This window comes from Natrix helvetica (genome assembly GCF_964273705.1).
Source record: "Natrix helvetica genome assembly, chromosome: Z".
NCBI lineage: Eukaryota > Metazoa > Chordata > Lepidosauria > Squamata > Natricidae > Natrix > Natrix helvetica.
In genome coordinates this window covers 102,993,244-103,018,275 of record NC_138554.1, presented here as the reverse complement: position 1 = coordinate 103,018,275, position 25,032 = coordinate 102,993,244, and the positions used below count along the sequence as shown (strand labels likewise).

At 35.2% G+C, this 25,032-nt stretch overlaps 1 protein-coding gene across 1 annotated transcript in view; it reads left to right on the top strand.

Annotated features, from left to right (window-relative positions):
- HDAC9 (histone deacetylase 9) overlaps window positions 1-25,032 on the top strand; it is a 506,624-nt gene that overhangs the window by 320,994 nt on the left and 160,598 nt on the right. Inside the window, exons 16-19 of the mRNA XM_081970663.1 lie at window positions 2,454-2,613; window positions 6,036-6,169; window positions 11,308-11,432; window positions 17,200-17,245. Coding sequence (XP_081826789.1) covers window positions 2,454-2,613; window positions 6,036-6,169; window positions 11,308-11,432; window positions 17,200-17,245 — 465 coding nt within the window. The remainder of the gene's footprint in view (window positions 1-2,453; window positions 2,614-6,035; window positions 6,170-11,307; window positions 11,433-17,199; window positions 17,246-25,032) is intronic.

Sequence of the window (25,032 nt, the reverse complement as noted above, 5' to 3'; positions counted from 1 at the left end):
TTCCTGGGCAGCCTTTTATATAGGATGTTCTAAACAGCCCTAATTTTATCTTCTACATTCTGATTGTCTATTTCTACCTATGTTGGCAAGTACAGATATCCCACGCTCAAGCCCAAATTAAGTGACTCTGGCAATGAGAGATCTCACATTAAATGCATCAAGACCTGTTCCAGAGATACCAATTCTGAAATGGGAAGTGCATTAATCTCCGTAGGATCCAAGATAACTTTAGCTGAATTTCAAATTTGATTTAATAGCTTGCCTTATTATCAAGATATTTTTTAAAGTCCTTTGGGATTAGTTTCAATTTGGTTCCTACATTTGCAAAATATTTTATTGTTGATTAGCCCGTGTTTCTGCTTAAAAATAGCTGCAGGCTTTAGCAAACTAAAGATGTTGGCAAGTCTAATAAGGATCAAAGATGATTCCAAGGTGATGGAAACTCAGCTCTTTATTACACCAGTCTCATATAATAAAAAAGAAGCAGGGCTTTTATCTCACAGTTGCATCTCCCATCTTTAGATTGTTGGGTGGTTTTTTTGACATTTCTTCTTCTCATGCATAATCCTGTTTTAGATGCAGATGTGCACCATTTTCTAAAACACATTTTTTAGACCACTGTAATCTTTGCAGAGCAAACATTGGTACATAATAGTTGCTGAGTAGCATGATAGGTCTTTAGATAAAGGAGACCGAAATGGGAAGTGGAATCTGAAAGTTGCTTCCAGAATATGACCCCCAATGATAAAACCATTTCACTTGGCCTATCAAGATAATTGACTTACAAAGCAAAAATGTGTTTTGCTACAATTCAGTTAGTAGTTGTTTCCAATTATCCTTCAAACACTCCCATTTTTATAGCAAAAGGCCAATGAGAGTGACAGCCAGGACATACTGTATGATAAAATGTGAAAAAGTGAATAATTGCTGCCTACCAAAACTTCTGCCTACATATCTGTACTAAAATGGATATATTGGAATTAGATCTACAGAATATATTTCCAATATATCAATTAGATCTACAGAATCTAAAGGCTAGAGAGCTGGACATCCTCTATTAGTTCTACTCCACTATTTAATATGATTCTGTTATACATAGGTTTGTCCTGTTTTCAGATGTTTGTTCCATTAATATGATTCAAAGATTGTTAGATATGGTAGGCAGAAGTTATCCACATTTTCTCATTTTATTGCACAATATATTTATGGCTGTCATTCTCATTGGCCATTTGCTATAAAAATGGATAGAAGTGTTTGAAGGATGACTTCCTATACACTTGCCTGATTAGTATATATGGAAAACTATATTTTCTTCCAGGCAGCTCTGACTCGCTAAATTGAGGAATAGTTTGTACCATGTGCTTCTAATCACATGGCTCTCTTAGTTCTAAATATGTTCCATTTTCATCTGTCTATTGTTTAAAGACTCTGATCATATGAACGTTGTCTGAAGTAATGCCAAAATATCTGGTTATGTAGAATTCCCATATTTTATTAATGACATAGTCACAACAATTAGCAAACCATTTTAGTCAATTATCTTGCTTTTTTTTTTACTTCTAGGAAACTATTTTTTCTTGTAAAGCCTTTTAACACAGAATAGTTGATCCATCCAATCTCTATCAGTTAGTTATTATTAGGATTAAATCTTGGTGTAGGGGGCCAGAAGTGTAAAGTCTACCTTTGACCAGTTGGCAGCTTCTTCAGAATATCTGCAAGAAGTAACTATAGTTAATGTATAAATTATGTCTACACATAAGGAAAGGAGTTTATCCATTTAGACCCTTCTTTCCCCAGTTCCCCCTTCCTTCCTTCCTTCCTTCCTTCCTTCCTTCCTTCCTTCCTTCCTTCCTTCTTCTTTCCTTCCTACCTTCCTTCCTTCCCCTACAGCTGAAAAGAATTACATTGCATGTTAGAATACAGAGCACATTTTGTAGTGAGTTTTATCCAGGGGTTTTGTTGATTTTTGTGGGCAAAAATGAAATACTGTTGTCTGCTCCCAAAAGTGTACACATATATAACACCCATATAGATATGCTGTATAGCTGAACTGATGTCATGGTTTGCTTTTAATCTGTTTAGAGAATAAAATATATCACATTTCTTAGTTTTTGTACACCCTAATGGCTTTCTTAAAGATGTATAGATGCTCTGGTTTTCAGATACTTTTCTTTTCAAAATTCTACCATATGTCTTAGCCTCTTATTCCTTTTGGATATTTTTTTAAATCATCAAAACCTATACCAGAGGTTATAAGAAATGTTCAGCAGCTGGTGTGGGCAGGTATGAGCATTTTTCTTGGATTGTTTTATGGAGTAGGTCTTAAAGTTGGACTTCAGGTTTGTTTACTTGAACACTGAACTAATAAATTTAATTTCTTGATCCATTTCTTCTAGTATTCATTGTGATCTCTTGTCATATTTTTTACCATGTTTCTCTCTTGAAAACAACAGACCCTGGACCAACAGCATTTACAGCAATTGCAAGTGTACCGGGCTCAGACGGTGCATGTAGATGATAATCAGCCTAGTGCCAGGACACAGATTTCCCTGACAACTTGTGTATTACCTCACCCAACTGTGGATCAGACTATTCAACAAACCTCCATGACAGGTAAGAGTCCCTAAAGATTCCCATAATAGGCAGATTAAATGTACAGTTCATGTAGTGTCAACTGATTTAAATACCAAGAATGCCTTTTTTACTCATTCTTTTTTACCCTCAATCCTATGTATTAGTGCAGTTGATAATGGATAATATTCACACATTCATAAATTGATACTGTTGAAAGGCTCGGACAGCCAAGTAACAGGTGCATTTTGGATGTCCTCCAGCCTTTGTACTTTTATATCTGTCTAGCCCAGGTTATATTTTGTCTTTTTTCCCATTGTTGAGGCCATTACCATGTTGATATGAAAACCTTACAAAAAGCATGACTAAAATATATATTTCTGAGATTTGCCTTTAGGAATGTCACAATGTATGCCAAAAGTGTTATTTTCCAATATAGTAAACACATTCAAAATTATGTGATCAGTTTCTGAAACTTTATGTTTCCATTCAGCAAGGAATGATTGACACCAGAGGTGGTATTCAGCAGGTTCTGACCAGTTCTGGAGAACCGATACTGGACATTTTGAGTGGTTTGGAGAATGTCAGAGAATGTAGAACCCCGCTCTATCTATTCTCTGCCTCCCGAGTCCCAACTGATTGCAAAGAACTGAGGATTTTGCAGTAACCTTCCCCTGGAGTGGGGAGGGAATTGAGATTTTACAGTATCCTTTCCCGGCCACACCCACCAAGCCACACCCACAAGCCATGCCACGTCCACAAGACATACCCATAGACTCAGTAGTAAAAAACAAATTGAATCCCACCACTGATTGGCATGTTGTTGCATTGCATATAAAGGTACTCTATTTGCTGAGCACAGAATGAAGTCTTTTGGTTGCAAGTGTTGACTTTCTCTTTGAAGATTATAGTTCTCTTCAGCTTTATATCAGGAAATGTAAACAGTCCAATGGCTTTTAAGGCAGTCAATAAATATTAGCTATAGTGCAGAAATTCAAATTCAGATCAGAGTCATGGAACCTCATTTCCGAAATAAACGAATAAGCTGATTGAACCACTAGATTGTATCCAAAACTGCTAAATTGTTTTGGAAGATTGAGTTTATGTGCACGTGCAAAAAATGTTTATTCAAATATATTGGGAAGACAGAATTTGCAAAAAAATTCTGAAATGAAGTAGAAATGCAAATTAAATTGAATCATAAGTTTAAGTTGGATTTATTTAAATTGAAATATTTGTGTTGTATATTGCATGATATAGACAATAATTCTATTTGCTTAACTGACAGGATGCATAATATTAGAGTTAGGGTTATGTTACAGAATATAACCTGACCGTTTTGTGCCCATAATTTCTTTAAATGGCATTGAAAATCCAGGAGAAGGAAGAAATGTGGTATTTCAGCTCTACAATGTATCTATATTATAAATAAAGATAAATAAAAATTGCTATCAACCATAATTCTTAAGGATAATGAAAATGCATATTAAAATAAATGTGTCTTTCAACTCAGAGACTAATTTTTACACTAACCTACATAGAGGTGTACTTACAATTTGCATCACAACAATTAGATCAAAATCAGATTGATTTCCCCCCCAGAATGAGCCAGTTACAATCTTGGCCTTTCTGATTTCAGAGGGGAATTTTGCCATTGGCTTGAAAAGAGACAGCATTCCAACCAGAATCATTATCTTCCACTAACATTCCATAGCAGCAAGAAATTGAAAACAGTTGTCTATTCCCTCACTGCTTTTTTTTTTCCTGGGGTGTGTGTGTATAGTATTGGCTGGATTGTGTTAGGGAATCCTACATTCTATTTTTAGTAGGAAGCTCTGTTGCTGTGTTGTGGTACGGTAGCACACGTGCTGTGTGACCCACAGCTGCAAAAGTGAATTATTTGCACATCCTAAATCAATTTAGATGTTTGAAGTGTATGAAAAAAGGACATTCAGATTTCATTTTAGACTAAGGAATGCTCTTCCAAAGACATACAGTTTGGAATGTGAGAACATTTTACTACTTAAAAGTTTGCATGGAATGTTTCTGACAGATCTTGACTTTTGAATTATTCATGCACTCATTCAAAAGTTGCAAGCCTATGCAAACTTCATTTTGGAATAAGACCCATGAAACTTCTCTTGGACTCAGTTGAAGTTGCACTCGGAGTAACATGAGCAAATATAATGGTTTGATAATTTGTTTTAAGTCTGAGAAAGTTAATAAATCTATTAGCATAGTTAAAGAAAAGAGGGAAGTGATTTTAAAAGTGGGCAAGGCTTTGATGAAAACATAGTACCTGGTGCTAACTTTGGGCAGTTACCAGAATACAAGGATTTGGCAAAGTACCTCACCAGATTCCTGCATTTCTAATGAGGACCAGGTGCCTTGCAGCTACCATGTACATTTACTACAGGTCCAAGAATGGTGCCAAGTTAATGCTTCTCTGAGACATCAGATAAATAAATGGTGTTTAAAGCCTTGGTATTTCAAGAAAGTCCAGGTGGATACTCTGTCATAAAAGAGAAACAACCAAAGGGCATTGTTCACACAGCCCCCATAGAATTGAAGCCAGTTTTGGATTATTGTTGAAAATGAAATATTTGGAAATGTTTTAAAGACTACCTAAAGACAAGTTTGATGCAATTTCTTTGCAACAACAAAGAAAGTTTGCTGTGTTATTGCTATTTGCCAGTTAGGCCTCCAGCTCTGGAATTTCTAGGTCTCTATTCAAGCACTAATGGGATCTGACCATATTTAGATATTTTTCAAGATCAGTCAAAGTACCGCTACCTGCTGTGGCTCCAAATATTTAAACTGCTCAATGAAAATGGAGAAGCTGGCACTGAAAAAAAGCTTATTAGTCCAGCCAAAATAGTATCATTAACAAAGCATTTCTATTTTGCCAGGTGAAACTTATATTTCCCATGTGTTACAAACCCCTGGGGTTTGATTTATTCTATTGAGTCAAGGATTAAGTTATTCTGAAGTCCTTGTTTAGTTACTACTTCATTTAGTGACCATTCACAGTTATGGCAGTGATGAAAAAGTAACTTTGTGACTGGTCCTCACATCTACAAACTTCACAGATCTGTAAAACAAAGGAAACTCAGACTATAAATTCACTTGTGGTTTCACTTAGTGCCACTTCACATAACTCATTGCCGATCCCAATCCCTAAATAAAGCTACCTGTCATGTCATTCATTTTCTTTGCCTATATACTGTATGAACCTAAATGTCAGCACCACAATGTAAATGTAGAATATACATTGTAAGTGGGGAAAGTACACTTATCCATAAAAAGACAATCCCATCTCTACAAAACAGCTTTTGTGCAGTTTGGCATTTTCTGATCATCCCAACCACACATCCAATTCTCTTTCAATGAGCATCCTAGTTGTTGTACTTTAGTTTCCAGAGTAAAATTATTGGTAAGTTGGTCCCATTATGTTTGTTTTGCAGGTGTTGCCTATGACACACTAATGTTGAAGCACCAGTGTTTGTGTGGCAATTATACCAGCCACCCTGAGCATGCTGGAAGAATACAAAGCATTTGGTCAAGGTTGCAAGAATGTGGGCTGTTAAACAAGTGTGAGGTAATAGATACACAGCTATATTAAATATAGTTGTTTTAATATTATTTTGGTTCCTTATGTAAGTACCAGCTGGATGACCTCAGGAATATTACTTTCACCTAAGGATACATTATGCTATACAACCTAAAATATGCATTATACAGTCATAACGATTTCTGAGAGTTTATTATTTTTAATGACCACATAGATATAAACGCCCCCCCCCCCCCAAATCTTTCAAGATGTCAAGATGTTTGATTTCATTTTGGACAATCAAAATCCTGCCTCCTTTTTATATGTAGATCCAAATAAAAGTATACTCTCACAAAGAGGAATATTGATAGTTCAAGTTACCTTTCATAAACAGATTGATGGGAAATGGTTTTCTGGAGACCTCATTGAGGAAATAGATGGAGAGGACAAAAAACTGGACACAGGATGGGGAAAATCTAAATTTCATTTCTTTAAGTTTTGAATTTTGTTAAAGTAACTATATACTGTATAGTTTATATGATTACTTGGACCGCATTTAATCATTTTCTTCTTTAGTCACAACCAAATTAAGAATTTTTGAGTCTACAAGAAATCCTGAGATTTCAAATGTGATACCTGAGTTTAAACAATGCCAAAGTGAAATCCAAGCACTTCAGCATCCAAAGGACTTTATTAAGCCTTAAAATGCGAAACTCTGTGGATCAATCCAAAGGAATATTTGTGGCGCATAAACAATTAGCTCATATAACATGATCCCCTAATATATGGACACAGCAATACATACACACATAAAATTTGTGGTCCAATTAAGTATCTTGTGCAAACAGGCCATTGTGGGTCTTAAGTGATATACATGATTTTTAGTTATATATTTTTAAAAATAAACAGATTACTAAAAATTGTACATTTTAAATAGATTAATTTTATCTTCTGTTTGTAATTTATACCAAGCAAGGCAATGCTGTTTAGTTTCAAAATAAGTAGCTATGTTAGACAGGCATTTCTATAATGGATGAAATATGATTATTTCATCTTCTCACTAATATGATTATTATCTTCTCACTTAGAATTAATTAAAGAATATCAGAACCTTAAAGCATTTTGTGTGTATATGTTCCTTGAAGTCAGTGTTGATCCTGCAGCTGCCTGAATAAGTCCCACTAGTTTTCTTGGCAAGAAGTGGTTTGCCATTGTCTTCTTCCTAAATTGAAAAAGAGTGACTGTACTAGGTCCCCCAGCTGGCTTCATGTGTGATTAGAACTCATGGTCTCCAGGCTGATTTCTTAACAACTATACCAAATTGGCTTGTTAAATGATCTTAAGAATGTTGCTTTCATCATAGTACAATTTTTGCAGATCAAAAATACTTTGATGCTCTTTTGACTCAATCATTCTACTATTACAATGATCATTCACAAGTATTCCCATAGGAAATTTTACTGGCTGCAATGTAATAGTGGGTTAGATCCTGGATAAGTAAGCCAATATTTAGAATACTGAACTCCTTACAGTTAAATTTCTATTTTATTTTTATTTGTAAAAGTTACAATTATTCTATTGATAGAGACCTGTTTGGTAAGGCCTCTTTATATTTTTATTCATCTGCCAGCGTCCAGAGTAAGTGACTGGGGGCCACTCTTAAAATCACAACTTGTTCTGGATTTAAGTGTTAGTAGAAGTGTTCCTATTAATATTAATGTGTCAACAGCGAACAGTTTCATTTATGAAAGATAATGTTCGATTGCTTGACAGATACAAAAATAAGTAACGAAGAATGAAATCTCTATAGTACCTAGAGGTATAGCAGCTAAAATGTTTGTAGCTCATAATAGATATGAAACATAAATCTGTTGGGAATATTAATATACCGATTATATATATAGAAATTAGGAAAGTGGGGCAAAAAAGACATTTTAATGTTGAAGTTAAATAGGAGAGAAAAGGAATAAATTAAATGCTTCTGCTTTGCTTGTTTGTATACCCCATACCCACTTTGGCCCTTTCCTCATCTTCTGTCCTTTTTATATGAGAGATACAGTGAAATTTATGGTATTCTGAACTTCTGAATTAATAGATGCTCTGCTACATGATTAATAACCACCATCCTAAACATTTTAATTAGCTTTTCTGTGAAATGTGCAACTTGCATTGGAAAGGAAAAGGGTCTTCCATAGTCCTAACCACCTGGGGTTTCTTCATTTATATGCTATGCAGTCATCTACAACACATTCCAGGAAAAACATTTATATAACACCACATCCCTTTTCCCTTCCCTCAACAAAATGTAAATACGTTTTAGGCAAATGAAATAATGTTATCAATCACCTGATATATAAATAACAAGGTGTTTTTATAAAAAATAATCCCTGGAGAAAGTTATTAAATATATTGTCCAAAGTAACAGAATGTTGTTGATTTTGTGCAACTATGTCTCAGTGTTTCTTGGCTGTAAATTCAGTTGCAGGATTAGGAATGATGAAGAAATTGAAGATCAGAATCCTGTGTAATTAAATCTTTTGTTAGCCTTTATTAGTTTGATATGAATTCCATTGATGTTTATCAGCCTTTTGAAAGTGAGCATTGTAATATTAGAAGATAATAAAACAGAGGATTAAAATTGCACCTCCAAACCCCAAATTAGTTCTGGAGGCAGTTCAGTGTGCCAGTTATATACTCTAAAGGCATAGTGCCAGTTATTTGAGGGACATACTATCACCCATGGTTTATGCCACATCTGGTAAAAATAAATAAGTCAATGTGCTTTAGGTCTCATAAATCGAGCGTTTGCTTCTAGTGGCCCTCAGGAAATATGCCTTCTCTGTAGCAGTGCCTTTCTTCTGGATCCTTCTTCCAAGGTATATGCAGACCCTAGTGATATGTAAATGTTTAGAAAGTTAGCTATTTTTCATGTGAGAGGTAAATCTGGAGTTCTGTCAATGTGTGTATGTGTCAGGGGCTGGGGTGGGTATGTTAAATTAAGATGGGTGTCACTTCAGTTTTTCTCTTTCTTGTTTTTCTATTTTTAATATTAAATTGCTCAGTTATTCTTGAGCTGGGCAGCCTTAAATTAAACAAACAAACAAATGAATAACAGTATCCCCAATACTCTTTGCAGAATATTTTTTTAATGGAATAGAAGAATTGTTGAATATGTACCGCTAAATCATTTTAGCTCTGTTTAATTAATTAAATTAAATACAGTCTAGTTTTTGTCCTAGTCTTATTAATTTCTTTTACCAGGAACTACTCACTTTTAGGACATGCCACTCAAAGGCACAATGTAGCCCTAAACACAAACACAATTACACTCCTGCTGTACAAATCTTTGTGAAGGTTCTTTATTTTAAGCAACAGTAGCACTATGAAAGAGTCTGTGTTTCCTTGAAGAATGCTCCCCTTTAAAAGATTTGCATGAGATAGTGTTAATAACAGGACATTTACTGATTTGATCAGAATAAAACACATTTAAGGTTTTTTTTTTTTAAAAATCAGACATGAAATTAAAGCAGAGGCATTAAAAAAATAAAAAAACTATATTTAATCATAAAAATGGGATATATATTCAGTAGTAAATTCAGAAATGCAGAAAAGAATAGTTTTTTCTTGCTCAGTAGACATTTATTTTGGTCTGCCAGTTATTTATCAACAAACCCTGTTCGATCTCTGAAGATGTTAAAGTGCAGGAATGCTATTGAGAGTGCATTTCAAAGTCTTCTGCAAAGTCTCAGTGACTCCAAAGGCATTTTGGGTTCATACTTTGAGCCAATCGTCCATGTAATGATTCTAAAATCATGTTTTGAACCAGAGGTCTTCAAGTCCACAAGTCTTAAAGTTGCCAAATTTGGGGATCCCTGTTTTGAACAATGCTGTTCATTTCTTCTTTAAAAGCACTGTGGTTAAATGTCTCCCCATCCACCTTTTGGGCAACTTACTTTCTCACTTAGTTGCTATTTTTCCTCATATCCATTCTTGAATGACTATCTTGGCACTTAACTCTATTCTCATTTCTTTGTGATTCATGACCAGTGGGGATTGTTTTGTTTTGTTTCGTGCTTGCCAAAAATTTCTTCTCTGTTCTTTTTTCCCTTTTCTTTTTACTGTGCTTCAATCTGATGGAAAATAAATCACTTTTGATTCTTTTCCCCCCCTAAAGCAAAGAAGAAGTTGTGGTGGGATTCTCATGGATGGGGTGCAGGGTTCTTTTGCTTACCTTACTTATAGAAAAGCCAAGGGTTGTGTCATGCCTTCCCTTGTATCATCATCTTTCCAGTGACCAGCAGTTTCCATGGTTTCAAATTATTTAATTAGAGGTAACTCCTAAGGAAAACTTTCTTTGGGGTCTTCCAGAATAAGAAGTTTTAGGACCCAAAGTAGCTTTCATGCAATGAAAACAAAAATGTGATGCAAATAATTATCCACCATTTCACAACACAATCAGCTCAAAGTATTTCCCAGAGAATTTGAAAGAAATTCAGAAGTATTCTATTAGCAAATAATTGTGTGGAAATCAATGTCACTGCTAAATTGAATTCTACTTAACTCATTCACAAAATTAAAGAGAAATCAAAGGTCAAGTTTTGGAATTTTGTACTCTGTGCTGTATTATGGAATATAGTCTTATCTTTTTGCAAGACAAAGATTCTATTAATCCCAGATAGAATTTTAAAAAGCACTGATATTGGGCTGACAATCACACACACACACACACACACACACACACACACACGTCAGATCCATAGATTGTTCAGTGGCAAAGGTTGGAAGGCTTTTGTCTTTTTCCTTCTCTTGCCATCTTGTTCTGGATCACCCTCCTCTCAACCCTGTGAAATCATTTACTGCATAGATTATGTCACATTTACTATAGTCTTTATAAAGGGTTAAATGGAGGAGGGAAAAAAGAAAAAACAAGATAGGGGCATTTATTTCTGTCATACAAAGTGCTGTGTTATTTTAACATGACATCAGTCCATTTATTTAAGAGAGACAGAAAAAAAATCATGTTTTTGCTTTCTTGTATCATATTAAATATCAGTGTCACATTCCTATATGATGCAATTATTACTGCCTATGATTAATCCTATTCAATGTTATTTTGGATTTCCTTTCTCTCCCCTCCCCTGTATATTATCAGTGGAATATTATAGAGCTCTGCTGCTCTCTTTCAGCGGATTCGAGGTCGAAAAGCCAGTTTGGAAGAAATACAGCTGGTTCACTCCGAACATCATTCACTGCTCTATGGCACCAGTCCCCTGAACAGACAGAAGCTGGACCCCAGGAAAATCCTAGGTCTGTAAAGGGCTCTATTCTACTGAGAACAGCACATTCCAGCCTTGTCATTAGTCATAGTTGGTGTCAGTTTAAAATACTTGGCAAGCGATGTAACACCCCCTCCCCAACCCAAAACAAAACACTTTTTCCAGATGCAATTCATTGTGGAAAGAGAATGTTGCAGAGGGAGCCAGTATAGATTAGGGAAAGGCACTGGCTCAAAAATCAGCCATAGAGATCTGATTCTGCTTTTATGATCATCTGGTTATTAACCTTTGGGGTATAAACAATTATACTTTGGTGAGTAAGTCAGAAAAACACATAACCCATATCCTTAAGGGATAGTTTTCAGCCTCTTTTACTTGAACAGTCATAGAAGACAGAAGAACTTCAAGGGGTAAGACGGATATTTTAAAGTCATGACTACCATCTGGATTCCAGCAATGGATCTTGAGTCCCTGCTGTGTTGTACTGACATGGTTTTGAAATATGAATTTATATGAATCAACATCTTTCACTGACTGAAGCAGGGTTCAGATAGTGCCTTCACCTATGTAGGGATCAGCGTTTGGAAAAGTCTTGCTGGATAATTCAGATGTTAACAGTTGCGACAATGAATGCAGATAACTGTTGAGAAGGGTGCTTCGATAAATTCAATGGGATTTAGTCTCTGAAAAATATGCTTTGAGAAAGGATCAATTCCTGTCTTTGTTCTTCTTCCCACATGGCTTAGCTGGAATCAGGCCATTCCACAGTGCACTTGATAGGGCAGGTCCTAGATTTTTATTGCATGGACTGTCTTTATGGGGGAAATGGAAAACATTTTCTCAAAGACCTTAACATGGTGGGGTAAAGATTCAATGTGTATTGAATTGTAAAATTTTTCATTATAATGTGATCCTGCAAAATCTGCCATGATTTGAAGACATATTAATCTACTGAGACGTACAAACTATTGGCAAATAATGACTGTTTATTTGTGTTTATTTTAATGTATTTAAGACATTTTATTGACCTTTTCAGTCAAATTCAGTGCTGAATTTATTTTGCAGCTTTGCCTGAAGCAAATATTTATAATCATATTCAACAAAAGGTACAAGAAGGCAGATAGAGCAGAAAGTACCACAGCTTCTGGTGTCTTACTGGGTGCTGCAGTGATGGTGATGTAATGTGTGCACATAATGTGTAATAAAATCATAATCAATTTGTTGCTCTCCCAGAAACACTGCCAAAAGCTATGGCTGTTTGTAGCACACATTCTCTTCAAAATGTTGAGATTTTGATTTAGTCTTTGTTATAGCAGGGAGGGAAAAGATTGAATCTATGTAAAAATTATTGCTAATTTAAGTTAAGTTACATTTATAAAATTATATGGGAATCCATTTTATATTGATTCCTTGCCTCTTTTCTGCAAGTACAAGGTCCATTTTTTTTCAGATCACCCAAGGGTTGAACCATAGGTTGCAACAGGATTGACTGATTGGCTTGTCACCTGAACCTAGGCCTAAGGCATGAAACTCAGTTTCCTGTTTTCTAGCCTCGTGCTTTAACCACGAAAACAAACTGGTTCTCACAATCCAATTACTATGGCTTTTTAAAATTATAAATGGGAGGGAATGCTATTCTTCTTCCTTTTTCTCCTCTTCCTTCCACAATCACATGGTGTATTTATAGAACATTAAGTATAAAGCATTAAGAGGGGAAAATATTGTAATTTAGGTGAACGTACAATAATATATTTCAGAAAGAAAACTGGCCATAAATAGATGCCAGTCCAAAGAATAAAGAGAAAAATGTCTGGACAGGCAAATCCAAAATAGACTGGTTTTTATGTAGGAGAAAGAAGGCCTAGATGCCTATCATCTAGAGTTCAGATCTCTAGACTGAATCTTAGCACAATACAACAACAATAACAAGTGGGAATTTGTCTCGTGAACAATGAAAACCAGGAATGGATCTAATGAGGGCATAAGATGCTCATGTAATTGTAGCTCTTTAATCTCCCCCAAAATATTTGTCCAACTATCTTATGCTCTCTTCCTAATAGGAAACCACCCAACTTTTCCTTAGGGATTTGCGACTCTGTTTGGGTTTGACACTACATTGCAATGGATTTGAGAGATTTGCTTTCTTGGATGTTGCAGGAGTTTGAATCAGGAGGCATATGCTTGCTGTGGATGATGTTTCCTAGACAATCACAATTGTATTTGACAAAGAGGCTAGATTTGATGTGTTTGTATGTGTAATAATAATAATAATAATAAATTTGGATTTATTAGCCGCTCCCTTTCCAAGTAGGACTCGGGGCGGCGTACAATGGAGCATATAACATGAAACATATATAACAGTGTAATGCTTGTGAGTGGCATATGTATGTGTCTATGTTTAAGAAAGGTTTTGTAAAACATGTACCAGACTTTATCTTTCACTAGCAGTTAAAACTTCCACTTAATACTACAGTGTCATAATTCCAAATTACTATTTTGTGCAAGGGACTGATATTGTAACCAGAAAAAAGAGGGGGAAGCTTTATAACAAAATAAAAGGTGAAACAAAAAAAATCAACAATTTTATATTCCAACCAACCATTAAAAACAAAATGCAATAATGTGACAACAGAATACAGGACCAATATCTTTCTAAAGGATAGGACCTTCAGTTTAACTAAACAATAGATATGAGAATTCCCCGCCCTCTTTTCCCGAGCAAAGGTATCAAAGTTACTAAGGGATGGAAGAAACTTCAGTTTTCACTACTCTGAAAAATTTACCATTTTCACCATTTATGCATGCATTACTATGTATTAGTATACTGTGTGTCACATTGTAAGTCATTGAAATTGACAATACAGGTCATTCTTTTAACAGTTGACAATATAGATCATTCTTTTAATAAGGGCATTTCAGAACATTTGCTCAGTTCTTAGTTTCCATTATTTTTCTGTAGCTTCTTTTGCTACTAAGATAGCAAAATGCATACATGCTAAAATTATGTGTCAACCCCTCTCATCTTATTAGCTCAAGCTTCATACTAAATAAAAATGACATACTCAGTATCTGCCCAATATGTGTGATTATATCATAACTCTAAGACTTTCTTAACTTTTTATTCTTACCTGAATAACTATCTGAAGTTTTGGTAATGAAAACCACTAGAAAACCTCCAAACTCTTCTGGTTCCTATTAGCTGCCTTGCAGGCAAGGACACTATCAGATACAAATACTAGTATGCAGAAGTATCATCAGAATGCCTGAGCTTTTAAATACTGCATTTTCCAAAGCCAACCACAGAAATAACTAGATAATCAGAGTTTATGCAAGATTGGGTTTTCCTGAACTAAAGTAAAATAACTGGGATTTCCATGTACTATTTGTTTTGCAACTTCTCTAAATATTTTTCTTTTTGATTGGTATAATCAAAACATATTTGTAAACCCATCACCTTGCAGCCCCCCTTCCTTGAAATGATTCCAGGGCAGGATGGTAAAACCAGGGTTCAGATATCGAATATAGCAGAGTTTTTCAAATTTGGCAACTTTAACATGTTACTGGGAAATGCTGGAAGCTGAAGTCCACATATTAAACTTACAAAGTTTGACACTTAGTCTTCGTCACCTAAAATGTTCTGGACTTTTACCATAATTGCTAAAAATCAGTACCATAATTTTCTGCATTTTAAATTGGGAAAGATAAAAGACGTACTATAAATTTGCTTCTAAATGTTGTCCAGTCTCTGGCCACTACAACAATGACCTTTACTAACTCATTAAGTTATTTCATTTTCCCAAATGAATTATCAGAAGAAAAATATCATGCATTCAACTGTATTAACATAAAGCACACACAAATTAATAACTATAATAATATTTAAAAATTAAATAGGCATAACTGAAAGGCTAGGCAGAAAACTCTAGAAATACTGACTTTGTTTTACAAAAATCTTCTTCCTTCCTATCAAACCCAAACTCTAAAAAAAATACACAAACCATATAAAGCAAATGGGTTTAGTACTATGGATTTGGTCAGTAATGTATGCATGTGCAACTCATACTGATTAATCAGAGCAATAACTGACTGTGCAACAGGACACTTCCAGTGCATATGTAATATATTCATGTTCCATGTTCTGCATGGAAGTTGCATCTCTAGTAACAAAATCATTGCAATTAACTCTTACTCAACATTCTGTGAGCTGTTCAATATGCAATGGAACATTCTGTTTTTGTACCTGTACTAATCTCAACTGAAGATCATAAGAACTGTTTTGCATTATTTTAAAAAAAACTCTGCATTGATTTATAGAATGAGAAGATCATGATTTCAGAGATAGAATATAAATTCTACCAAGTTCTTGTAGTAATAGGTTACCACAGATAATTCCTTTTAAATCTTCTAACTACAATGGAAGGTCAGAAGTAGCAATAATAAGCCAAAATAAAATTTTGGTTCAGTTCAATAAAATGTCATGAGTATTGATTTGAAAATTTTGAAGGAGGGCTAAAAACAGTTTCTTCAAAACTGAGTTGACCCAAAAATAATGACATGAAAAACTTGGTTAAACCCCCAAATAGATTTACCCACTATTTTAAAGAAGAGATCATCCTTCATGAGATTGTATGGGTAAACAATCAAAAGTATATCTCGGAGAGTATATTAGTGATATATATGGAGACATAGATGGTAGATTCTGAGACTATATGGAAAGGGTATTTATGAAATGAGATTATGAATATAAATATTATTAAATATAATTTATTATTCACATATAAATCATGTTATCTCCCCATTCCAACTCCTTGCTATATTTAGAGAGTTTCATTTAAATTAGCAAGTGATGCATTCCTGGACTTACTAGGAATATACTATTTTTTTTCTTTACTGAAGGGTTGATTTGTGCAAAACTATGAGGATTAAGATACATACAATCCTGAAAGGTCTTGCTTTATCCATTCCAGGAATAACCTGGGGATATAAAAACACACTTGGTTCATGTGTCATGGCTGAGAATTATCTATAATCTACAGAAGGTGTGTCAAACTCATGTTATCACAACAGCATCACATGACATATCACGACTTCCCCTCCCTTGCTAAACTGGACATGGGCAAGGTACCAAGGTACTTCCACAACTTCACATATGTGCTGTACCTAGTCAAACCAGGAAAAAAGGCTTTGGGTCAATGAAAATGCTGGTTTTGTATGTAGTAGCTGTGAAAAGGGCAAATTCAATGCCAGGAATCATTAGAAAAGGGACTGGAAATAAAACTGCTCACATTGTAATGGTTTGAAATGAATCAATGGCTACATCTGACAAGTATGCACAGTTTTGTCATATTTGGAAAAAGATAGAAAATATCAGAAAAAAATGTAGAAGAGTGGTTTGTAGTACTTGGTTTGTAATCGGAATGATCCTAATTCTTGAATACCTATTGCATTATGGGGTGGAGGGTGGGAATTCTGGGAGGAAAGACAAATGAAGGTCAAAATAACTATAGTGTATAAAATCATGTCATGTTGGACTACAACTCCATTATTTCTAGCAAGTATGGATCTTGGTGGAATTATAGTCCAACATATCTGGAGAGGACAAGGTTAGTGACATCTGTTCTGGAAGCTTTGTACATTGCTTAACCATTCCCCCCAAAATTATGCTAGCTTAATTTGATTTCTTTGATTAATTTTTAAGAAATGTTTTTACTATTTGATTAATTACTAAAATATTGTAGTACTGTACTGTAAAAAAGGATGTATTTTCATGTTCAATTTATTTTTTATTTTTAATACAGACAGTGCATTTCACAAACTTTTTTCGTTGCTGCCCTGTGGGGGTCTTGGTGTAAGTAGCTTTTGCTTCTGTTTTCTAGTGTTGTGTGTGTGTGCATTTGTGTGAGTGTGTGTATATATAATGATTGAATATAATGCATACACACACATATGAGTATAAGTATATATTTAATTATTGCACATAACTAAAGATGAGCATTAGTAATATAGCCATATGTGTGACCATTCAGAGACTAGTTTCTATGTAAATGTATTTTGCAAACAAGGAAATAAACTAAAGACCACATTATTTATATGGGTTCCGAGGAGGGATGTAAAGGAAGGAAAATGATTGCATCAAAAATAAATTCTGAATAACATTATCAATATTAAATAAATAATGGTATAAAAATCCAATGGCAACAGCAAATTACATATGAGTTAAGTCTTACATGTATAGCAAATTTCTTTTGAGGAAATTGTTGCTTCGTAGTTGTTTAAACAAATATGGTACATAAATAAATAAATAAAATGTTGCTTTATGTAATATGTTCTACGTTGAGAGGTCTGTGATTTTGGAATCATTTATAACTTGGAAGTGAGTCTGCCCTCAAATTCCTTGGATACACCTCAAAAAATTGATAACCGTCTACCTCTTTTATGGCTCAGAGGAGGCAACAAGAATCACATCAATATTGGCAGCCAATATGAATTTTGACATGCTGTAAAAAGCATAAAAGGGCTTAAGGCATTTGTTTAGTTGAGGAATGGGCTCTCCAGCTGTGTCAGAGCTAAGTTTGGGTTTTGGTCCTGGTACCCAAGGGACCATCCTGCAGACAAAAGAGAATTCCACATTTATCTTATAAAATAAGGCAGCTGTCCAATTCAAAGTTTTGTTAAAAAAAAATAAAGGAAGAAAAACAAGTGGGAACAGAAAGGTCACTGCACAGTGTCAGGTCTTTAAAATTGAATGAGGGTGTGCTGGATAAAAGTGAATGTAACACCTTGTAGGAATCCAGGTATGTTATACAGAAGTGTTAAATTAGTATTAACTTTGTTTTCTTTGGTTGGTTTGGTTATTCTTGGCACAAACAAAGATGATATTGGAATACCTGTATATAATTACTGAAAGGTGGAATTCATTTCAAAAAAGACTATGGAGTATACCATACAGGTGATGCCACAGGAGCCAGAAAACCAAATCTAGTTTGTACAGTTTAATTACATGTAATGAACATTAACTAAGTAGGATATCTATGAACATAATGGATGTCAGCAAGAGCTGTCACATGTTTTCAACATCCCTTAAGAAGATTTTGCCATTTTTGAAGACAAGGAGACAACAATAATAACTTTATATTTTTATATGCTTCTTTTTATAATTTTTACCATTTTTATTTTGTTGCAAATTTTTCACTGGCTTTTATAGCTTTTCTTACACAAATGGGTCCAATAACCATTCCTCATTCTAAAGAACTTCACAACCTGGATGGCCCTCCAGTTCATTACTTGGATGAGTCTTCACATGATTCTAAAGGATATTCTCAATCATCCAAGTCATGGTTGTCCTAGAGGTGTTTTTCAAAAGGCAACTTGATTTTTTTGGATTTTTTACTTGAAAATGTTTCACTTCATATCCAAGAAGTTTCTTCAGTTTCTCATATGTCATGAATGGGTTAGGGTTCACAATACAATAGTTACTAGAAGAAGAGGTTGCCATTCATGGTGAATAATTATTTTACTCCATGTCTTGCTATGGAAACAAGATTATTTACTATTTCTGCTCATCATATATTTCATTTTTGAACAGGCAGATAAAATAGGGATTAGAGGGTCGGCAACATTGTGGGGAGATAGGACTGTGAAAACAGGATTAATTGTGATGGCTAAATGCAAGGATGCCAGAACTCCTTAATAAGCAAAAGAAATTGATTACCTTGTTCAATAATCAAAATGTAATGTCAAAAAAATCCCCACTGTCCAGAATATTTCCACTCCCATATATCTCTTATCTTTCTATATGAAATTTAAAGAGGAACCTCCTGACAAAAAACTTCAGTTTTGAAAATAAAAATGGAAGAAGAGTAAATAATTCATATTAGTTTCCTTTAATTTTCCAACCATGGTTACCCTAAATTGGCTGCACATACTTTGCACATCAGCCTTCGAAGACCATGATTACACCAACCTTATTAATCTGATATACTGTAAAAAAAATCTGTTAGGCTAGAAATTATAATTGTTCCTCTTTTTACTGTTCTTCCATTCATGTACTATTTCCTGATATGATTTTGCTACAACAAAAACATGAAATATTCATCTTTCATCAGACAGATGGCCCAACAATAGGCAGATACTGTGGTACAAAGTCTAGTGTCTCCAAATAAGTGAAGGAAAATTTAAACCTCTCCAAGGCAATTAAAAAGTTTTGCATTCTAAGTAAGGGATTCTGGCAGGACACTAAGTTAATATTGCTGTAAATCATACTCTTTGGTTTGTAAGAATCTTCCTAATCCCAGGATCTTCTGAACAGTTTTGAAAAGTTTCAGCAACCTTTCAGACTCTGACAATGGTTTTGGTGTCCTCCATTTTTCTTATTTGATTACAACCATAATCCCACAGCCAGCATGAAGAAAGTCTCTGTCTGTATGTCTGTATGTCTCAACTATTACTGAAACTTTCATTTTCATAACCTTTAACTGGGTGCACCAGAGCATTGTAAGGAAAGGTGGGCATCAAAAATTTTAGAAAGGGGTTGCCCATTGCTGGATGGGCATGGGCATGGTGGGTGTGGCCTAGTTGGCCTTCTGCACCACAGTGTGTTTGTGTGAATGTGTGCATTTGCCCTCCCTAGGATCCGGAAGCTTTCCTCAAACCTCCAGGAGGGTAAAAATGGCCTTCCCAGGCTTCAGAGGGTCTCTGGAGGCCGCTTTTGGTAGGCCATCTTTTTTGCCATCCCTGAACCTCCACCCGTGCCCTGCACTTACCTGCATCCAAAACGGTCCATGTGGAGACTCCTAGGAGGGGTGGGGTGAGCAGGGCCAGCCAGGAGTGGGATTTGAGGATTCTCTGAACTGCACAGAATCTTAGCAAGATGTTCTCCGGAATCCCTCTGAACTCCCAGCAGCCCACCCCTGATTGTAAGACAACAACTTTTGAACCACAGTATCTCACTTGGACTTAAGTTATAGAATATGTCCTAAATCCGAGACCTTGATTCCCAGTAGAATTCAAATTTGGAAAACTTTATAAAATGTTTTATGATCTATTATTTTATGAATTATCCTAAAACAGTTCATTAAAAATATAAGATGTTATAAAACATTTCCTGTGCTGATGTCTGTATCAACATGGGCTGTTTTCAAGGCAAATCTCTGAATGTATCCCACCTTTTGTGATGAAGACCATGTTTTAAAGTTCTGTTGTTGAAGGCATTGAGTGATTTGATAAGGAAACATCTCTGGGAAGAGGCCATCTAGTGTTAATTAAGAATGATGGGCATTGCAGAATCTGGAAAAGACTAATATTAAAAATATCAATTTGGACCTTTATCCAAGTCATTCTTCTACCTTACTGCTGTATTTCTGAGAGGTACAAGAGCAAAAAAAAACCCTTTACTTTCAGAACATATTACATGGCCTTTTTATTTCCATAGGGAAAAACAGAAAACCTTTTGCATGCTGTAGGTAAAAATCTAGTAGCTTCCACAAAGAATAATGCAAATTAATTTTTATTTAAGCCATCCAATCTCTTTAAATAACTCCTCATACACTTCAGGGACAGGTAGTTTAATTTCTATCATCTGTGACTTTATTAAGGTCTAGTTTTTCTACACATGTCAGTGATTGAACTATGCTGGAAGTATTTGCAAAAGCTTGCAAGTGCTATGTTCATTCAGGAAACTCTGAATGAAATAAATCCATATGTGCCTTAAAAGTCTTAGACGTCAGAGTGGGATTGCATATTCTGGCTTGTAACATTGTCATGAACGATTCTGACTGTTTAAAGTGTAATACTGAAACCTGAATATGCTTGATGTCTCAACTGAGTATACTTGCATTTCAAAACTTTCTGCTTTTAAAAAGCCTGTTGATGTTAATTATTTCTTGGTTATTTATAGCAGTGGTTCTTTTTTTAAAAAAAAACAAATTTTATTTCTTTTTAAACAGGGATAAACAAACATAAAAAAAAAACCATCTTCCATTACAAATTGTAGAAAGTGTGTCAGTTGGTTACAGTACTTCCATGCATCTCTTCCATAATCACCACCTGCTTTTCATATCAAATCGCATATTTTAAATTCACCTATATTCATGTGTATCACGATTATTATATCTCAACCTTAATTTGACTATAATTGTTTTTATGTCCTTTTATATATAATATTCAAAATATAGAATAGGATTATCTGATAACATTCCATTAAATCATCCTAAAATCATCCAATCACAATATATCTTTATAACATATTCTAGATAAAGCTTTTAAACCTCCTCTCATAATCTCCATGTGTTGTTTATATGAACGTTCATATTATCAAACTAATATATCTATATGTATTGTTATCATTATTAATCATCATTTAACTATAGCTATTGTCACTTCATTTTATACATACTACTAGTGAAGTAAATTTAGCTTAATTTTTATTATACATTTTCATTGCATCAACCTGTACCCCTCCAGCAATAGTACGGTCTTATATCTCTTGCCATTTGTAGCATTAATGTTCTAGTTTCTTTCTTAATAAATCTTGTATAAACCTCCCTTGGCAACATGCTGTTCTTTTCGTATCTCACAAAAGCTTGAAACCCAATATCTGCTCTTTCCATCAGCTTATCTTTGGTTATCACTAATGCTTTTATCAAGATTTCTCTCCTTATCTCCGTCAATTTTTCTCTCTTTTCTTCATCTGTGCTTTGAAGTCTGGGGTAGAGTTCCAATCCATCCATTTCCCCTTTCCATATTCCGCTCTTGCCATTACCAACCACGCTCACTTTGTTGTCAGTATCCACAGTTTTCTTATGTCTTTGCTCATTTTTTCTTCCATATTTTGAACTCTATCCTCCACTTTCTTCATTTGGTAAACATCCTCAGTTTCTCCATCAGATTTTTCTGTTTTGTATTCCATATTCTCCAAACTCTTTTCAGTTCTCTCGGTCACAACTAGTAGATTTTGAATTTCAAACATAATCATTTGCAATATTACAGTTTCTTTTTCCTGCTGGGTCATTCTTTCAGTTTTGCAGATATTGCCACTATAGGGTTCAAGGCTATTTTAATAAACTTCAAACAGGTTCATTTATTATCTTTCAAGTCAAAATGTTGTCTTCTCTCCAATAGCTAGTGACAGAACTTCCAAAAAGCACCTGTATAAACAACTTGTGCACTTCCTACTATTACTGTCAGTAAACAAGCTGAAAGAACCTTGAATCTCAAGTGATCAAAGAGAAAGAAGAAAAAACAATGTATCCAGCCTCCAGCCTCTAAGTGGCATTGTAACTGCTTTTCTTCCTATTGTTACAACCCTCTTTATGATCCTTCTTATTTTCATCTTTATATTCCAAGCTTGAGAAAGAAAAAAAACCTCTTAAATGGAGATAAAAAACAATCAAATCAAGCAAATCAAGCATTATAAAAAAGAAGGAGAATTTTAATCCATAGGTATAAGCAAAAGTGAAAGAAAAAAAAGAAAAAATTAATCCATTCAGTTTAAAAAATAGGGAGCCCCTGCAAAACTTCTATCCATAAAAAAAAAGAAATTATAAACTGGATAACACACTACGTTCAATGCAGATCAATCTCGCCGCCTACAGTCTTTTGTCTTCAATCAACTTAACTTACTTTTTTTTCTTGGGTAGTCTCTTCCTCTAATAATAAAATTTCCTCACCAATTCGACACACTTTCTCTTTCCACTTTCTTCCTGTTCCAGAGCTGTCCCAACTTCAGCAGCTTCATTCGCTGCGTTTCTGTCGCCAGAAAAAAGGCTATTCCTGGATCTTTCAGGAACTTTGTGGGGTCACTGAGATCAGCAGCAGGTACCCTTCTCAATCACCATCTCTGCGGGACAGTCTAGGTCAGAATGGACTATCCAGCGGCAGGAATTCAACTGCGATCTCAGAACAGTAAGATCGCACGTCATGCCGTTGTGACGTCAGGTCTCTTCTAGCAGCAGTGGTTCTTAACCTTGGTGATATCACGCCCCAGGGGGCAATTTCATTTTTGGGGGGGAATGGAACAAAAAGGGGCAACATAGGGGAGAAGGAATGGAAGGGTGGGGATATGGGGGCGATGGAGCGAGAAGTTTTGGAGACACTTTTGAGACTTTTTTCTGTTGTACAAAAACATCAGATCGCTCACTATTAGTGGATTGAACTGTGTTTTAAAATGTTCCTCCAGCTAGCTTCAGTACAGAACGCCGTACATATGTGAATACACATCACTCATCTTCATGTGTGTTGCGCAGCAGCCTCTATCACTCTACCCCTACAGTGGCACGCCATTGGCCAGAATGGGCAGTGATGGAGGGTTGATCGCTTCTTTCAAAATATTGCATGCTGAGTGGCTGTCCCCTGTGATGTCAGCTGTAATGTCAACGTAACTGTTGAAACTAGGTTTATTGATGTCCACGTGTGTTTTATAGTGTTCCAGTGCAGTGGAAAATTTAATTTGCAGTTAGTGCCTTTCATTTCGAAGACCTCTCAACATGACCGAGAAGAGGAAGTGTCACCAATATTCGATGGGGTTCATTCCATCTCCTTCCAACGTACAGCTTCCATTTTGTCGTCTTTGTGAGAAAACTTTTTCAAATGAAGTGATGAAGCCTTCCCGACTGAAAGACCATTTGATAAGAATTCATTCAGATAAAGCCGACAAACCGGTGTCGTTTTTCCAATCCTTAAAGGTCAAGTTTGAGGGTTGTAGCACTGTTGAGAAGTTATTTGGAAAATCGTCACTCAACGCCAACAAGGGGCTCATTTGTTCCTATGAAGTATTGTTGTTGATAGCAAAATGTGGCAAACCTCACACTATTGGAGAAACGTTGATTTTACCAGCAGTGAAACAGATTGTTGCTACCATGTTGGGGCCCAGCACAAGCATTTTCACGCAATCGATTCCTTTGAGCAATGACACTGTATCAAAAAGAATTGATGAAATTGTGGAAAAAAGAAGAAAGCAATGACACTGTATCAAAAAGAATTGATGAAATTGTGGAAGAAAGAAGAAAGCAATGACACTGTATCAAAAAGAATTGATGAAATTGTGGAAGTGGAAGAAAGGCTTATTGACACCTTGAAATATACAGAATACGTGATGCAGATTGATGAGTCAACGATTTGTGAAAATGAAGCCTTGTTATTGGCTTATGTCCGTTTCATCAATGGAAATGAAGAGATCGGGGGAGAACCATTATTTGCTCAAAATTTAGCCACCCACACAAAAGATTCTTCAATATTTAAAAAGGTTGAAGAGTTTTTTAATGAAAAAACATCCTTTTGACAAACATCGTGGCATGTGCAACCAACGGAGCTGCATCCATGGTTGAACGATATCGCGGATTTCAAGCTCATCTAAAATCAGTTGTACCTGGAGTTATGACTGTCCATTGCATCATTCATAGACAGCACCTTGTCTCAAAAAATTTGAGTGGCTGTTTGCATGAGTCTATACGTTACGTCATTAACGCTATGAATAAAATTAAGTCAAATACCTTGAACAACTGACTTTTTCACAAGCTTTGTGAAGAAAATGAGGAGTTTGATCATCTCCTTTTGCTAAAGTAAGGTGGCTTTCAAAAGGAAAGTGTTTGTGGCGATTCCATGAACTTTTTGACACAGTTGTCGAATTTCTTGAATCTA